The sequence below is a fragment of the Huiozyma naganishii genome, chromosome 1 (assembly GCF_000348985.1).
Source record: "Huiozyma naganishii CBS 8797 chromosome 1, complete genome".
NCBI classification, from domain to species: domain Eukaryota; kingdom Fungi; phylum Ascomycota; class Saccharomycetes; order Saccharomycetales; family Saccharomycetaceae; genus Huiozyma; species Huiozyma naganishii.
This window is the reverse complement of record NC_035922.1, coordinates 948,685-966,268: the sequence shown is the minus strand read 5'-3', so window position 1 is coordinate 966,268 and position 17,584 is coordinate 948,685. Positions and strand designations below refer to the sequence as shown.

Sequence of the window (17,584 nt, the reverse complement as noted above, 5' to 3'; positions counted from 1 at the left end):
ATATATATATATATATATATATATATCTACAAAACCTCGAGTTCCGTATCCGTGGAATAGCGGCACCCACAACCGTCCCCTCCACACTCGTCTCTCGAGACTCTCGAGACTCTCTTGCACTGTCAGTAACGCTAACAACATTACACCTCTTGCCTCTTCGGGTTCTTCCCCGTACAGCGTTAAGAGGCAAACAACATTTTGGAGGAACGACAAACCGCAGGAATCTCCCCGCGGAGAGTGGCGTTTCTGTCACGTGCCGCGTGTAACTAAGTTAACTTTTCGGGGAAATAAGAGGGACGGTTTTGGAAGCCCTAACTGGCACTTTTTTGATTTTCAAGCCCTAATAATTCTTAAGCACGTGACTGCTTTGAAAATGGAAATTTGTAAAAAAAACTAGAGACGAAGCAGCGGAATCGCAGAGTGACGGAACGTTTGATGAGTTTGTAATAGTGGATGCACTGTATTCTTTAGAGGGGAAGCGGAGTGAGACTTGCCATTTTTTGAGATAGTACCGATTAACATATTCCAGCCTTTTCATTCTGTGAAGGGTACATAGTGTGTGTGTGCAATGTCCATCAAACCAATTGACACCTTCATCACAAACGGTGTTCGGTTGTTCGAAGTGAACCCATCGCAATCCGCGTTTTCAATCACATATAAACCGCCAGTGGTGAAATCTGACAAAGGTGCTGAAAAGAAAGTATCGAAGAAATGCACTAAAGTGGCATTCAGGTTCAATAACGCACATTTGGCGACCAATTACTCCTTTGACACCAACAAAAGCAAGGACGTTTCCCGTCTGTTGAACTCCTTGGGACCCAGAGGTGTCTCTATCGCAAACGGGAAGACAAACCCAATAAGCAAGAAGCAGAAACAGAAACAGATTGTAGGACTGAGCAGACTGATAGTCAACACGGATGTGAAGGAATACGTAGCACCTGTGCCCAAGAAGGGAACCGCTGCAACGGCAAGTAGTAATAATGCTGCGACGGAATCGCAAGCTCGTAAGAAGAAGAATAAGAAGAATAAGAAGAAACGTTAAATTTTGGTTGAATATATACATATATATATATGAATAAGTAATTAAGTACGATAATATTATAATTGGATCAATGCCATATTGATTCCTGTTGATATACACCTGTGCTTGCATATTAAACAGCATTGGGGGAATCCGGGTGCAGTTGTGGGAGGATATATGCTTTGGGTATTGGATGTGAAACATTTGAGATACCTGGTTAAGACCTACCTCTTCTCTTCTTGCCCTTTCTTTTGTTCTTTTGTTTCTTCTTCTTGTCCTTCACAGCAGGCTCTGTCGTAATCAGGGGCGACGTCTCATCGTCTGATGGACTCACTTCCTCTTCCATGATAACAGACAGACCGCTCGGTATCAGCGCATTCCTTCCCGTGGGGGTATCATTATGCATTTGGTCATACGCGGATGAGTTGTGCTCGTACGTGTCCAAGTCACCGCTGGCACCAACTATCACGCCATGGTCTTCATCGTCATCGTCAGTAACTGCCTCCGTAGGATATTTCGGTGGAGTGTCCTCGCCTTTTTGCAACAGCAAGTCATTGTTCTGCCCAGCACCGGTGTACACTGGCGGGATGCCAATGTCTCCATAGACACTGCCAAACGAGTACTTCTTCACATTAGCCTCTATAAAGACAAACCCAATATTACCCAAATTAACGTTCAACTCAATAGGGTCACTATCCACAGGCTCGCGCCGTATATCGTAAACTCTCTGCAACTTCTTTGGGAGTTCGACGTACTCACCTTCCGAGAGACTGTCCCTTATCGAAACGTTATCAGGGTCCTCCAAGAGCCCATCCCTTGTGTATGTCCGCGTGTACGAAGCGTTCATCGCACCAATACTGACAAACAAATCAACGCGGATATTCTGCGCCACATCCATGATCTTCTTCCCGTTATGCGTGATGAAAAGCGACCCGGTCCTGTATCGATACCCAAACCCAACAACGTCACCTTCCTCCAATTTAGGTAGTAAAGTGGGCGCCGTAAACGGGTTGTTCACTCTTAGTTTCCCAGTGGATTCGTACGCTATCGAAAAGTTAGACATCCCTGGGATCCTAAAGTACGGGTAGGGGACCGTTGTCAGTCCAACGCTAAATATACTGTTCGAGTTTCTCTCGTGTCTGAATACCTTCACCTCAAAATACACAGCGTCCTTTTTATTGAATGGTAGTGGGAAGTTCAACAGGGTACTCGAGCTCTTGTTGTTTTCGGTGAAACTGATGTCAAGTTTGTCCTCCACTAGGAAACTGGGTAAAAACCGGCCCTCCTCATCAACATTATCGTTAATACTAGGCAAAAAATAGTACGACTGGATCCCTCTATCCTTCAAAACTGACCTGTCGTGTTCATCAACAAACGTATTAAATTTTGTAACGCATGGGGGATTCATTTTCAAGTACTCCTGTGCTCTACGATACAATTCCGTTTCAAAACTGGACATTTTCTTAAGCTCAGCACTCTCTAGCGTCTTAAACGCTTCATCGTTTTCCGTATCCAGTGCCTGCACAAACGACGAGTCCAGTAACACATCACTCCGCTTCTTATTGAACAACCTACCCAAACCACGACTTCTCCCGCCAGCACCAACGCGCGCACCGTATCCCATCTCTTCATCGTACTCCGCCTCATCATCGCTGAAAAACGTTACGTACGCGGCTGCCAAGATTAGCATGATCATCATGATGGCAAACGTAACCGACAGACTGATCAAGAACGCTAGGTTGATAGTATCCGGGTCCGAATCCGGGGGAGGGTTCGAATAGTAAGGCGGGGAAGTAGGGTCATAATCATTCGTCTGTTCCGCTCGGAAACTTGCCTGCAACGAGGAGAGTGCATCTGTTTCAGACAGACCAACCACTGCTGGTAACCTCATATTGTTGGCGATGCCCTCAGTTGTGCAGTAGACACTTGACGCCAGAGGAAGGGGCCTTCTCCATAAACTGTTCAAACATGAAAGAAAGGTGATGCGATTTTTTTCTTGTATTTCCTCGGAAATGTTACAAATCCCCTGACGTCCTTTTTGCATTTTATTCAAAGGTTTATAATCCGCTTTTAAGCCGTACTATCGTGGGGCACAGGAGACTAGGATAGTGGTATTAGTTAATACATATTTTCGACTGTATGATGTTCTATATATGTATGAATGCAGTAAAAATTTTGATTGTTAATGTGGACGGAAGTGAGACAATTTTTGGGACGCAGCCCGAACGCCAGCTGGAGAGAGGTAAGCCCCATCGCGCGACACAGATCTTAATCGTCAGAATCATGGTCACTTTCTAAATCTCCACTTACCTCACTCCACTCTATGAAATAGTCTCTCATTATACCTTTGTAGTTTTTCAAAAATAGAGGGTCGTAGGGGAAGTAGCTCTGTAGGTCGATGAACTGTTGTCTCGTCGCCAGCGACCAGGTTGGCGTGGATGCGGAGCCGTTAGAGCTGCTGATCTCGGCGGTGCCTGTCTTGCTCAAATCAGCTTTGCCCACAATGCCCCTTAACCTTTCGTGGTTGTTATTTTCGATGATGCTGAAACAGTACGCGATGTCTTCATGTTGCGTGATTCTCGCAAACATGAGCATTACGTTTTCGTTACAGTATTTCAGTGGATTGAACTTTGAGATGATCATTCTTTGGAAAAATTTGTCCAGTTCGCATTCCCAGTTCCCGTCAAGGTCTCTGAACATGTCTCTGCGGAAACAGAAAACGTAGCAGAGCGCCTGAAATGCCGCGTAGAAATGTTTAAACCTCTCCATACCACCTGGCTGGTTCACTTCCTCCTCTCGTTCAATAGCGTATCTGTTCAGCCACGATGTAAGGTAACTGGCCACAAAAATAATCTGTGTTCTGGATAGTTTTTTGGCACGGGCAATATACGACCCTAGATACTGCAGAGACTTGATCTTCTTTTCCACGGTCTCATTGGGAGAGAAAGAGATATCAATTAACGTAACCAAAAACGAATCCATCAACTCCAACTGCTGCTGGGAGACATGGAACATGATATATTGGACAGACCTCGTGTAATACGTTGGTAAAACGTGTGTTTTGAACAGGGTGGTCAAGGTATTAAACACATCGATACCTTCACCTAGTTCAAGAGTCTCAGGCGTTACCTCTCTAGTGATATAGTTACTTACCAACGCCAGAATATCATCCAGCTTGCTAGATAACTCCTTGATACTCTGCGTAACTTCAACATTGTACTGCTCATCGTCCTCCATCTCTATCGGGTCAAAGAGGTCGCCCTCGTTTTCTTCAGCAGTCGTTTTACTGCCCATCCCCTTCTCAATACTTGATTTACCAGCGCCTTCAACGTCGCTCATAGCATCATCATCATCATCATCCTCATCATCCTCGTCGTCGTCGTCGTCGTCGTCATCTTCACTTAGATCGCTGTCATCGATGTCATCATCCATCTCATCTAACTCATTCTGTAGCTCGACATCAATTGAAATTGCCTTCTCGACAATCAACGACCATACTTGAAACCGCAGCTCCCTACAATAACTAGTTAGGTATAAGACGTTGGATGTGTAGTTGATTAGATTTTTACGCCCAGCATTTTTGTTGGGGAAAAACCTGACCAGATAAGAGTCAATAAACCCCATGGAGCTCGGGATAACTTTGATGAAGTAGTTCAACAGCTCATGGTGCTTGAATTTCGTCTCTTCCAATGGAAGCTCACCGAAATTCGAAATTAAGTTATGTGATACATCTTGCCACCATTTGGGTATACTAGAGCAAAGAATTCTGATGAAACTAATATACTTGTTCAAGCTTAGGTTGGGTAGGTTCCACCAGCTATCGAAATTTATCAACGCCTGTATCAGCGCAGCGCCCTTTGAGGAGTCTATGCTGTTGATATTGCTGGATAGAGCATCCAACAGGATGTTGAGGTTTTCAGGTTTGATACCATCAGAACTCTTTGCTGGGAGTGCCAATTGGTTAGCAATTACATTGATTGGATTCGTGTCCTTCTGTAATAAAATAGCAACAAAGTGCGACCGCAGTTTGTGTTGTTGATTGTTAGTAAAAGCATTCCTCACAAGCGAAAAGGGTAAAGTGGGATTACCTAGACGACATTAAGCCCCCACGAAGTCTGAAGAGCGGGAGAGAAAAAGCAAAATTCACATACCTTAACAAGAGCAGCTAGTGCAGAATGGACATATCGACTATATAGCACAGATGAAAAAGCAGCAACATCATTATCAGGTTCATTGCCATTGTGGCGTTCTTCTGCGTTATTTACTAATGGGTATAGAGTAACGTCGTTTGCGAACTCCACTTTCCGTTTTTTGGCCTCTATAGGATTTATCGTATCCTTCGTTGATGGCCGCTTAGCGGTGTTCTCAAATGCCATCATGTTGTATCGCAATGTTTCACTTTCTTAGGAACTGACTGTATAAATCTTGATCTGTAAGTTCGGAAAGGAGCAAGGAGTAGTTGGGAGCTTATATTGTAATCAGAAAAGACGGATGCCCATCGAAAAAAAATAAAGAAAACTTGCTGAAAAATTCGTGGTAATTGTGGCATCTCAATTTTAAAGGAAAAATTTTCTTACTTAAGCAGTTTCAGCCCTTCCCCAGAGCGGGTAACTGAGAAAGAGGCCATCGCAGTGCAGTGCAATGCGATGCGTCTTGCGGTTCTATATGTTTATCCCTCACGGAAAGCTGTACGTAGATATATGTGTATTCGTTACGATGCGCCGCAATGGCTTATTTGATGCTTCTACCTTGGACCATGGAGCTGCCCAGTTGTTCACTCCCAACGTAGGTCCACCCACCAAATTGTTTCTGGACACTTTCGCTCAAGTACTCGTCTACAACACTATCGATGGGCTTCTCCTTTGTGAATTCTTGGTTGAAGTTGGATGTGTCAATGGCACTACTCACGGGTGGCTTGTATGGTGGGATGTAACCCTTCATCATCAGACGCTTCCAGGACAACTGGCTGAAGAATTGGTGGTTTTTGATTTCGTCGGCACCGTTACGACCCAGCCGTCTCACGGGATCTCTGCTTAGTAACCCAATCAGCAGGTCCTTAGCATCTCTGTCAAATCCATCGGGGAACCTCAATGGAGCTTGTAGGATCTTTTTGTACATCTTGGGAATATCCTCGTCATAGTAAGGTGGCAGCCCAGTCAGCATCTCGTACAGCAAGACACCAAGGGTCCACCAGTCAACGACCTTCGAGTAACCTTGGCCCAACAGCAATTCTGGTGCCAGATATTCTGGAGTACCGCAAAAAGTGTCGGTTTTGTCATCGTCTTTCATGTTCAGTTTACATAACCCGAAATCACACAATGCGATGTGCCCCTGGTAGTCTAGCAAAATGTTCTCTGGTTTTAGATCACGGTAGATGACATCCAAGTTGTGCAATGTTTCCAAGGCACATAACAACTCTGCCGCATAGAACCTCGAGCGCGACAAGTCAAATCTACCCTCCTTCTGCAGATGGTAAAACAGCTCACCACCGTTGATACATGCCAGAACCAAATACAACTTTTCTGGAGACTGGAAGGAAAATTTCAGAGGAACAATAAATGGGCATTCCACCCTTGCCAAAACTGTCCTCTCAGCCAGGGTATGCGTCACTTCAGATTTTGACACGATGTACGACTTCCTGATAGCTTTCAAAGCATATATCTTTTGAGTGTCCTTCTTCCTGACTTGCATGACTTTCCCAAATGAACCCTTCCCAATAACCTTTAGCAGATCAAAGTCGTCAATGGACAGTGGCTTGTTCTTGGATGGCTTATAGTCTATACTCAAATTGATTTTACCGAACCCATTCTCCAAAGTAATCCAATGATGGTTGTACAATCTGATGTTCGCTGCAGAATTGATTTTCAGGTTCACGGGCAAGTGGAATGAGTCCAGATGAATGTCCTGGTTACTATTAATCTTGTCAAACATCTCCTTTAGTCTCGGGTCATGGTCGCTCACCTCTTGTTGCCAGGTCTTTGATGGTAGAAGGATGGAAGGTATCCGCGCAAATACGTCTATCTTCAAGTAGGGTAGTTTCCTTGTAACATCGAAGGTGGATATCTTATTGAAAACCGGAGCAGTCATGGTCCCGTACTCCGGTTCGATTGTGGCCACAGTGTTATCAAACTCAATGGTGAAGTATAACAATGGACTGGCGCTTTGCGAACCGGGTAAAAGTATCGTAGCGGGGATGAACTTGGATGACGATTCCTTGGAAATCAAAGATTCACCGCCCGGACCCTGGTTCGATAAAGTCACCCTCGAAATCTGCGATGCGAGCTGATCTATCTCATTGGATGCATCCACAGAGCCTCTTTGCTGCAATGGGATTCCGGACCCCAAAAGCTTAGTCAGGATTTGGTCATTGGCAGTAATATCGAAGGGTAGCACAAACCCTTCACCGTTATACACTTTTATGGTCATTATGCCGGAAGTTGACGTCGACGTATTGTTGACATGTGTCTCAGACAGGCCCGGTGTGGTCTCTGGACCAGCAAAATCTGGGTTACTACTCAATGTCGAGTCATAATTGAAGTTGTCCGAGGGCTGTTGACTGACAGTGGACGTGGTTGACCCAGCATCATAGGACGACCTTGTCGGGGCGGAGCCCGAGTTATTGTTCGTGATCGTGTCTCTTCTCTCGTTACTTACCCCGTTCACATCCTCCAACGTTGGGTCTGGACTTACTTTGTTCTCGTTTTTGCTCTCGCCGTTCAGGTGGAAGATACTGTGGTGTTTCCCCTCCTTCTCCTTCTCCTTCTCCTCTTTATTCTTCCCAAATTTGAATCTGTTCTTCAATGCGTACATAGTAGTTTGGTTTTTGACTTAGTTCACTTGCTGGTATAGCGGTATTCTGGCAAATGTGATCAAAGGAAGTGGATTATAACACTCTCTTTCAGCCTCTTTCTTTCCTTCTTTTAAATTCTGACTAAAAAATCTCAAAAATCCTGTTACCGGTTTTTTTATCCTGTCTCGTGAAAAGTATAAATAAGACAAGAGAGTTCCGAGCACAACTCAGTTCTATTCTCTGATTAGAGCGTTAAAGTAGCAATAACAGCGTCTGGGGGCTACGTTACTGACCCTCTCTCTCAACAAACAATGCAATCTTTATAAACAGCGATAATAAACTCAGCTTCTTTTGTTTTCGTACAAACGTAAACACGTAGAAGGAGAGAGAAATAATGAACGGGAGAGGGAGGCCAACTATTGCACCTACCCCTTCTTAACCCGCCAGTAATACACTTCACATGTTGTCACTTAGTAAAAAACCGGAAGGACACGTCCGTAGTGATATATTCGACCGGCCAGTTTAGGAAACTCAGCAACAACTGGAAGAAACTGAGAGAACAACAACAACAACGATGACAGATATAGGGAGGATGCCAAGGGAAAAATGCCGCGCTTCGCTGATTGTTGTGACCATTAATGATACATTAACACATATTCGTTTTTTTTTGCATACTCTATGTAAATTTACATAAGGAGGACGGGGAGGATACTTCTAAACGTCTCGCTGTTCGTTGCTCCTTCATCGAAAATCATGTACGGACTGTAGGCTCGTCTGTGCCGATCGATTCTTTGAAGTTCAAGAATTTCAAGACCGAGGTGATGGTTGGCTTTAGGAACTCTTCCGGTTCCAAACCATACTTTGATTTGTCATCGGTGTAGTTTTCAATGTACAGTCTGATCGTGGCACCTGAGGAACCAGTACCGGACAGTCTTAGCACAAATCTCGCACCGTTGGATAACTTGACGTACAGACCCTGGTGGCTCGAAACGGAGCCGTCCAGGTCCGTGTACGAGAAGTCACCTGCTTCCGTAACCGTTACCGATTTGTCGCCAGCGAAGGCACTCCCCACAAAATCGGGTTTGGCGATGTAACCTTCCAGTTGGTTGACGACCTTGGCTGCATCCTCAGAAGATACATGTTCATAATCGTAACGCGTGAAGAAGACACGACCATACTTGTGCCAGAACTCCTCCTGGACAGTCTTGATGGAAGCATCCTTCTCTGGGTTGTGTTTGTTGTACAGAGCCAGCACGTTCAACCAGGCAACGACGGCCCATAAACCGTCCTTCTCTCTTATATGGTTGGACCCGGTACCGAATGATTCCTCACCGCAGATGGACAGTTTCTTTGCGTCGAACAAGGCACAGAAAAACTTCCAACCTGTGGGAACCTCGTAACATTTTAGGCCGTGCTTCTGGGCAACAAGGTCAATCGCATTTGACGTAGGGAAGGACCTTGCTAGCCCGTAGATGCCCTGCTTGGCGAAGTATGGGATCTCCGCGGCGTATTCAGCGATGATGGCGACGGAGTCCCCCGGGGAGACGAACGCTGGACCGGCACCGTAGATCATGTTTCTGTCACCGTCACCGTCCGAGGCAGCACCGAATTGGATCTTCTCACGGTCGACCCTTTCGACAAGAGTCTTGGCGTAAGTCAAGTTTGGATCTGGGTGCAGACCACCGAAATCCGGCTGTGGGTGCCAGTTCTGTAGGGCCTCCTCAGCTGGTAGACCAAACTCGTCGACGAAGATGGCCTTACCGTAGGGGCCAGTGATCCCGTTCAGCGAGTCAAATAGCAACTTCCAGTTGTTGGTCTCGCGTTGCTTTGTGATGAACGCCTTAATCAATGGGAAATCGAAGATCGTCTTCAAGAACTCGACATACTCCTTCGTAGTGTCGATGATATCGACCAAAAGTGGGCCGTATTTCTGATCGTTCCCGATCTTGGACAAGTCCAAAGTTGGGAAATCCTTAATGATCTTGTAGGAGGTCAACTTCTTGGAGATCTCCCACATGGCGTTCGTCACGGACTCTGGTGCAGGGCCACCGTTGGCCAGGTTGTACTTGATACCCATGTCATTTTCTGGACCACCAGGGTTGTGTGAAGCAGTCAGAATGATACCACCTGTGGCTTTATCCTTGTAAGACCTGATGATGTAAGAGGTGGCTGGCGTTGAAAGCAGCCCGTTTTGGCCAATGACCAGCTTGCGGACACCGTTAGCAGCAGAAATGGCAGCGATCTTGTTAATGACTACGTCGTTGTAGAAACGACCGTCACCACCAATCACGAGCGTAGCATCTTTGCAACCTTCTGGAATTGCTTCCAAGATTGCCTGGATGAAATTCTCCGTGTAGTGTGGCTCCTTCATAAAAACGGCGGTCTTCTTCCTCAGACCGGAAGTGCCGGGCTTCTGGTCCTGGTATGGCTTGGTTGGAATAGTCTGTACCTCGAATTGACCCATATTGTGTTACGTCTAATTTGCTGTGTACAATAGTTGAGTATCCCTGTCTAAATGGAAATTACAGAAAAGATGTATCTGTTGTATTCTTTTCAAAATTCACTGGAATCAGAACGATCCGTGGGGCTTTTATATCTGACTGTGTTTTTTCTTTTTTTACCTCCCTTCTTTTGGAAGATTTCTCGAGGTCCTTCTTCTTTTACTGCTGTTACTGTATTTCTTGCTGTGAAAGTCCCGGAGGTGAAAAAAATGTAGTGATTTTTTTCTGCTTCTGCCTTTTGGGGATTTTAAGGGGATGGAACTGTCTGAAAGCAGGCGTGTGCTTATTGTTCTGTGGAGATTCGAGGAAAGTAAGGAGGTTTCTGCTGCTGCGGCTGGTTCTGCTGAAGTTGTTGAAGTTTTGGCTGCTGCTTCTTCTGTTGCTAACTTCCACTAATGTTCCCTTTGTCAGATTTACCAGATTCAAGTGGGGTAAGGTAATGAGGGGTAAGTAAGGAGAGGGGGTGGGGGGAGGTGTGGAATACAAGGGGAACTATCCGCAACTTATATATTAGAATATTCTAGAGATACATACGAGGGTGTTGCAACGGAAGGTGGGTCACTAGTATTTCTTGTTGTTCTTGCATTCTGGGAGAGATTATTTGTAGTGTTGTGCTGGGTAGACAGGGATCAATTAACCGCCACCAAGTGGCAGTGGGGCACAGTTCAAATGCTCGGACCAGTGTCGTCCATTACAAAACAATACACCTTGCGCGTTTGGATGCGCGTTATTACAGTGGTATAACCCAACACAATAACATGTCTCGGCCCACAAGGCTCCGAGATCATATTTTTGCATGAATAGTGTTGGGGGACATACGCTGGTTACTTCACACCAGATAACTGAACGGTATGCGTATCTGTGTAGAGATGGTGTAAGAACAAAGGTGCCACCGGTTGTATAAAACATTGTGTTATGTCGAATCTTATGTAAATATAGAATCATTGTATCGTTATTTCCCTGTATCAAAAATGCCGCTCAGAGATGACCTGGCATATTCAAGTGCAGGCTGGGGTTTTGCTCAAACGTACGTAAGTGTCTCAAGTTTGGACTCATATACGTTGTGAGCAGCGCGGTTAGGCGAGTCTATTTGTTTCTCGGTGTGCGGTATTGATACCAAGACAGCTGGCTTCTTTGGGCGTAGCTGCGGTAGCCAGTCACTGTAGTAGCTATCGTATGCAAAGCTCTCCTCTGGGTCTCTCAAATGTAACGTTTCTTGAACTTTTCCCAACTCTAAATCAACATCAAACGATTTATTGGCGCCAATTGGAGTGGTCAATCCTACTAATTTGGCGTGATGTATGACGATGAACGCTTTCAATCTGGAGAACATTTTTTCTTGAAGGTTAGAGCGTTTTAACTGCTAGTGAGGTACTGAACTGATATCGCCAGGCTTTTGTGACACTAAACTAAGTATACTCCTTGTAACAGAAGAAAAATAACCGCTTGTGTTAAAATGAAAAACAATACCAAACCCTCTCTCTCCCAAAACTACTGCGTATTTATCAAGAAAAAAAGATATGAGCATCGGTACTACAGCAGTGTTAGGGTACTCAGTTAACTCATACCCTGGAATAAGCTTGCGCCGATATTATCAAATGGTTAAAAGGTTGTTATAGCTTTTACGGCAAGATTGTGCCCCCAATATGTTGAACATGACTTAATTTCCACCAAACAAGGGCAAGCAGAGACGTAGCATCTTCCCAGTATCGCGAGAACAAGAGTGGGACGTTCAATTGCCACACAAGTTCGTTCCTGTATTCTTGGTTGATCTTCACGCCTAAAGACCATTATGTGGGTGTATTGTTCTAAGAGAAAAAAAGACATTCGATCAAGAGACGCCAATCCTCAAATCTCTCCAAAATTCCCGGGCGAGATCTGCTAAGACGCTTTAAGCTTACGTTCTTACATAACTGGCCATATGGCCTTTAAAGCTTTACCAGGGTACTTTTCGGCATACCCAGAGCTAGGATTTCCCGGTATAGATTCTTCGGAGGAAGACCATTTGAAGCTTGTTAACCATTCAGCTTGGAAAGAACTGTACGAGTCGATACCACAGGATACTGGCACCCACCACTACAAACTCCTCGTGATTGCCCGGCATGGACAAGGCTACCACAATGCGGCTATCCTTAGGTACGGGGAACCACGCTGGAATGAGTATTGGTCTCTTTTGAATGGTGATGAGTTTGGCGAGTGGGTCGATTCGAAACTGACTCCACTTGGGTACACACAGGTCAAACAGGTAGGGAAGAATGTCCTATTACCCATGATTAATGAACTCGGATTTCTGCCTCATAAGTTTTTCTGCTCACCAATGAGAAGATGTTTGGAAACATTCATTGGATCATGGACCAACGTGTTCCACAACCATTGCAATACACTAACACTACAAGATTGTTCGGTAACAAACGTAGTCATCGAAAATATCCGGGAAAAGTTGGGGGAGCATACCTGCGATAAGAGGGTAAATCACTCTATCACAGTAGGCGAGTATCAAGACTTTCAGACCGACTCTGGCCACACTATCCAATGGGACTACACCGAGAACTACCCCGAGGAGGATCAACTGTGGTTACCAGACCGTCGAGAAACTGACAAAGAGATAGATGAGAGGATACATGAAGGGTTAAGAGAGATATTCAATCAGCTGTCAACGGAGGATAAGTTCATTTCGATTACGTGCCACTCCGGTGTTATTGGGAGCATTCTACGTAATATGAAGCATCCAGCGATCAACAATTTGGACACGGGGAAAATTGTGTGTCTTGTAACCGAAATAGAGAAGTAGTGGCCCATCCCCACAGCTGTAGCATAGTATTTATAGAACGTGCACAGACACAGAGACAATTACGTAAAAGGGAGAACTTCGAAAAAGTTTAAAAAAACGAAAAAAAAAGTTCAACATGCTTCAAAGTCTGCCAGTGGATAAACTTGGAATCCAGTAGAAAAATTGAGGTACATCCCACATCCACAAGACCGCAATGACGATATTTGAGAGTAGATTGGAATTCAAAGCGTTGCCAGGATTTTTTTCAGGGTACGCAACTGAGGATTCCGGCGAAATTGATGCGAGATACCACGATCATTTGGGACTTATAAATCATCGTAATTGGAAGGAACTGTACAAGTCTATTCCAAGGGACACGGAATCTCACCAATATAAACTAATCATCTTGGCCCGACATGGTCAAGGTTACCACAATGCCGCCATTGCACGTTACGGAAGAGAATCCTGGAACTCTAAATGGTGTTATTTGAACGGCGACGAGCACGGCGAATGGCTAGATTCGAAGTTGACACCTGTTGGCCAAGAAGAAGTAAAGAACACTGGATTATCTACGCTGCTACCCATGGTTGACAGCCTACAGATTCTCCCACACAAATGTTTTAGTTCACCCATGAGGAGATGTCTCGAAACCTTTACTAGCTCCTGGACACATGTATTCCAAGAGCACAAGGAATTGTTGCCCGAAAACAACACCGTAAACGTTAAAATATTCGAAAATCTAAGAGAAGACCTGAATACCCACCCTTGTAACGAAAGAGTGGACCATTCAGTTTCTGTGAGCGAGTATCAGGACTGCAAAATGAAGTCTGGAACTTCTGTTCACTGGGAATACGAACCAGATTACCCCGAAAAGGATCAATTGTGGTCACCCACACAAGCCGAATCGAAGGAAGAACTGGATAAACGTATCCATGATGGGCTAACACAAGTATTCGAAACTGTCTCCCCCACTGATAAGTTCATCTCGATAACGTGCCATTCTCGTGTGATAGAGTCCTCTTTACGAAACCTGAAACACCCTATGATATGGTGGTTAGGAACTGCGCAAGTTGTCTGTGCAGTGGTAGAAATAACAAAGCGTTGATGAGGGGTGAGGTTTCAATATAGCGTATGTACCGTGATGGTAATATTATAGAAATGTTTTAAAACTGAGAGTATTATTCCTTTTTTTTGCTGTAGTAAACTTCAACGAGACGACTCTGAGGTGTAGAAGAATCACGCATGGATGAAAAAAAAGCTCTAATATCTTCACACACGGGTCATTGTGGTGTCATATTGGAAAGAGACATTTAGTCACTCGATCTTTCCCTTTCCCAGTATGATTTCTCGTAGTATCTATAAACCTGATGTACAAATGTCTGAGCCATCAATCTTACAGTTGCATTCGCCCGTTGTCTTTATCTATTTTACAGCTACTCTCTTTGAGAAATTTCGTGACGAGTAAGCCTCCACTGAAAGATACAAGGCCCTTTGCATCCGTTAATTTAAGAACGTTTAAAAATAAACTCGGAGAGTACGGTGTAAAATAATGAAACATCCACAAGACTACTCCCCGTCCGCACAAAGGTTACGCACGTCGAACATTCAGAGTATAACGATATATCTGGGGCTACGTTGTTTTTTAGAATATACTGATGGCCGTCCCCCGTTGTAGCGTCAAGAGCAGTTCATGTGGTGACCATCCTATCAACTTCCACACCTGCTAAAAATGGTAGCTATCTTTGTCAACCTGGTGACCAACAGCAGCACACTTCATTGAGGACAAAAATCTTACCTTCCAAATTTGTCTTTTGAAATCCGCAGTACTGGAGAAAAGCTGACTCAGTTAACACATGCTCATCTGACCTTTAACGTTGCCGTTGTTATCTTCAAAATTCTTCACCAAAAAAGAAAAGTGAATATGAGTCAACAAAAAAAAAGAAAGTGGCGGAGTTTAATGTACGACGCGATGGGCTTCCATTTTCGGAGGTCGCATATTGAGTACCGCCGTACACAGATCTTCCGGTAGAGCATCTGGGCCGTTATCGCAAATCAGAGGAGAAACCCACCTTATAACCATTGTCATCGTCAAGCGTCGTCTTGGTTTTTGCGCACTCTCATCTAAAATAATTACACACCGAAACTCTCTTTACGATATCGACCGTTTTGTAGGCATGTTGAGATCTGATTATATAAACCGCTTGAGATAGGCAACGGTACCAGAAAAGAAAAATTGTAGGCCACCTTCTTTTCTTGCACAATCAATCACCCAGATCACTTTACTCAAAGTTACAACACTGAGAAATGCTCAGAAATACTGTGAAATTGAGGAACACTGTTCCGAAGACAAGTTTCACGAAACTGACTAGAAACAACATTTCCAATGCAGCGCTGCTTCGTATGCGCCCATATAGCGCCATCGCCTCAAATTTGGGGCAGGCATCCTCCCGTGCGAGACCAGAGCCATCGGCTAGTTTTGATATTGAGCCACCTTCAAAGTTGAAAACCACATGGGGCATTTCAAACCCGAAGTTGGACAGTTCCTTAATCGGAATGACTGGTGGTCAAATATTTCATGAGATGATGATTAGAAATAACGTCGACACTGTATTCGGCTACCCAGGGGGTGCCATCTTACCTGTCTACGATGCCATTCACGAGAGTTCCGCTTTCAAATTTGTTTTACCCAAACATGAACAAGGCGCAGGCCATATGGCTGAAGGTTACGCCAGGGCGTCTGGGAAACCCGGTGTGGTTTTGGTGACTTCGGGTCCGGGTGCCACGAATGTCGTTACCCCCATGGCGGATGCGCTGGCAGACGGGATACCAATGGTTGTTTTCACAGGGCAAGTACCAACGAGCGCGATTGGTACGGACGCCTTCCAGGAAGCAGATGTTTTGGGGATATCGAGATCTTGCACCAAATGGAATATAATGGTTAAAAACGTTGCTGAAATGCCAAAAAGAATAAACGAGGCGTTCGATATCGCCATGTCCGGTAGACCAGGGCCGGTGCTCGTTGATCTACCCAAGGATGTGACAGCTGCTATACTAAGAAACCCAATACCGGTGGAGAGTACTCTACCTACCTCAACCTTGAAGAATCTAGTTGGTGATATGCATGACGCATTCACCAAGGAGAGGATTGAAAAGGCTGCAAAGTTGATCAACATAGCCAAGAAACCCGTCCTCTACGTTGGCGGTGGTATTTTGAATAACCCAGAAGGACCTAAATTGCTGAAAACTCTGAGCGACAGAGCACAAATTCCAGTGACCACTACTATTCAGGGACTCGGAGCCTTTGATCAGGAGGATCCCAAGTCACTAGATATGCTGGGTATGCATGGTAGCGCAGTAGCGAATTTGTCCATACAGAATGCTGATTTGATTATCGCCATCGGGACAAGATTCGACGACCGTGTGACCGGCAACCTGGTCAAATTTGCACCGGAGGCTAAGAAAGCTGCCCTCGAGAACAGGGGGGGTATCATTCATTTTGACATTTCGGCCAAGAATATAAATAAGATTGTTAAGGTTGATGTCGCAGTTGAAGGCGATGCCGGAGCTAATTTGAAAGAACTACTCCCATTGATACCGGCTGTAAGGGAAAGAGAGGAGTGGTTAACAAAGATAGATGAGTGGAAGTTGAAACATAGCTATGATTACATGAAGGATACTCCAGATTCAAAGATAAAGCCAACAAACTGTGATATACAAAGTTATACTAAACTAGCTAACGCCTCCGGTAGAGAGGTGATTGTTACGACAGGTGTTGGGCAGCACCAGATGTGGGCTGCGCAGTACTGGACCTGGAAACATCCAAGAACTTTCATAACATCTGGTGGTCTCGGTACCATGGGGTACGGTTTACCTTCTGCGATCGGTGCACAAGTGGCCAAGCCAGATGCGCTTGTCATTGATATCGACGGTGATGCATCCTTCAACATGTCCTTAACTGAATTGAGTTCTGCTGTCCAAGCGGGAACCCCAGTCAAAATCCTTCTTTTGAACAACGAGGAACAAGGTATGGTTACGCAATGGCAATCTCTATTCTACGAACATCGCTACTCCCACACGCATCAACTAAATCCAAACTTCATGAAACTGGCAGAAGCGATGGGTATCGAGGGCATTAAAGTGAGCGAGCACGATCAGTTGGATGGCGCGTTGGAGAAATTCTTATCCACCACTGGGCCAGTACTGCTAGAAGTTGAGGTAGAGAAAAAGGTTCCTGTCTTACCGATGGTTCCAGCAGGGAAGGGACTGCATGAATTCATCAGTTTTGACTCTGAGACGGAAAAAGAACAGAATAGACTACGCTATGAACGTACTAAGGGAAAACATTGATGACAACCCATAGAAATAAAACCAAATCACAGTACGAACATTCTTTTACATACTTATCATATCTAAGACGGCTTTTTATAGATAAAGAAAATCCTTTAATTCAAAATTAAAGCAGTTGTTTAACTGGAGTATACCATATCATATACCAAATACTT

General features: G+C 44.8%; 8 protein-coding genes across 8 annotated transcripts; 4 read left to right on the top strand and 4 right to left on the bottom strand.

Moving 5' to 3' along the window:
• Positions 1 to 568: 568 nt before the first annotated feature.
• Positions 569 to 1,042, top strand: SRP21 (signal recognition particle subunit SRP21; the record flags this gene model as incomplete). Its single annotated transcript, XM_022610696.1, has 1 exon — positions 569 to 1,042. One exon carries the CDS (start codon positions 569 to 571, stop codon positions 1,040 to 1,042), a length of 474 nt encoding a protein of 157 aa, XP_022462539.1.
• Positions 1,043 to 1,238: 196 nt separating this feature from the next.
• SSH4 (Ssh4p) lies at positions 1,239 to 3,065 on the bottom strand (the record flags this gene model as incomplete). Its single annotated transcript, XM_022610685.1, has 1 exon — positions 1,239 to 3,065. The coding sequence occupies one exon, from the start codon at positions 3,063 to 3,065 to the stop codon at positions 1,239 to 1,241; it is 1,827 nt and encodes a 608-aa protein (XP_022462538.1).
• A 224-nt stretch (positions 3,066 to 3,289) lies between these two features.
• RRN3 (rDNA-binding RNA polymerase I transcriptional factor) lies at positions 3,290 to 5,400 on the bottom strand (the record flags this gene model as incomplete). Its single annotated transcript, XM_022610674.1, has 2 exons — positions 3,290 to 5,014; positions 5,173 to 5,400. 2 exons carry the CDS (start codon positions 5,398 to 5,400, stop codon positions 3,290 to 3,292), a joined length of 1,953 nt encoding a protein of 650 aa, XP_022462537.1.
• A 352-nt stretch (positions 5,401 to 5,752) lies between these two features.
• YPK1 (serine/threonine protein kinase YPK1) lies at positions 5,753 to 7,831 on the bottom strand (the record flags this gene model as incomplete). Its single annotated transcript, XM_022610662.1, has 1 exon — positions 5,753 to 7,831. One exon carries the CDS (start codon positions 7,829 to 7,831, stop codon positions 5,753 to 5,755), a length of 2,079 nt encoding a protein of 692 aa, XP_022462536.1.
• Positions 7,832 to 8,562: 731 nt separating this feature from the next.
• On the bottom strand, positions 8,563 to 10,275 carry PGM1 (phosphoglucomutase PGM1; the record flags this gene model as incomplete). Its single annotated transcript, XM_022610651.1, has 1 exon — positions 8,563 to 10,275. One exon carries the CDS (start codon positions 10,273 to 10,275, stop codon positions 8,563 to 8,565), a length of 1,713 nt encoding a protein of 570 aa, XP_022462535.1.
• Positions 10,276 to 12,233: 1,958 nt separating this feature from the next.
• Positions 12,234 to 13,103, top strand: KNAG0A06270 (uncharacterized protein; the record flags this gene model as incomplete). Its single annotated transcript, XM_022610640.1, has 1 exon — positions 12,234 to 13,103. One exon carries the CDS (start codon positions 12,234 to 12,236, stop codon positions 13,101 to 13,103), a length of 870 nt encoding a protein of 289 aa, XP_022462534.1.
• A 193-nt stretch (positions 13,104 to 13,296) lies between these two features.
• Positions 13,297 to 14,187, top strand: KNAG0A06260 (phosphoglycerate mutase family protein; the record flags this gene model as incomplete). Its single annotated transcript, XM_022610629.1, has 1 exon — positions 13,297 to 14,187. One exon carries the CDS (start codon positions 13,297 to 13,299, stop codon positions 14,185 to 14,187), a length of 891 nt encoding a protein of 296 aa, XP_022462533.1.
• A 1,199-nt stretch (positions 14,188 to 15,386) lies between these two features.
• On the top strand, positions 15,387 to 17,429 carry KNAG0A06250 (uncharacterized protein; the record flags this gene model as incomplete). Its single annotated transcript, XM_022610618.1, has 1 exon — positions 15,387 to 17,429. The coding sequence occupies one exon, from the start codon at positions 15,387 to 15,389 to the stop codon at positions 17,427 to 17,429; it is 2,043 nt and encodes a 680-aa protein (XP_022462532.1).
• Positions 17,430 to 17,584: the final 155 nt, after the last annotated feature.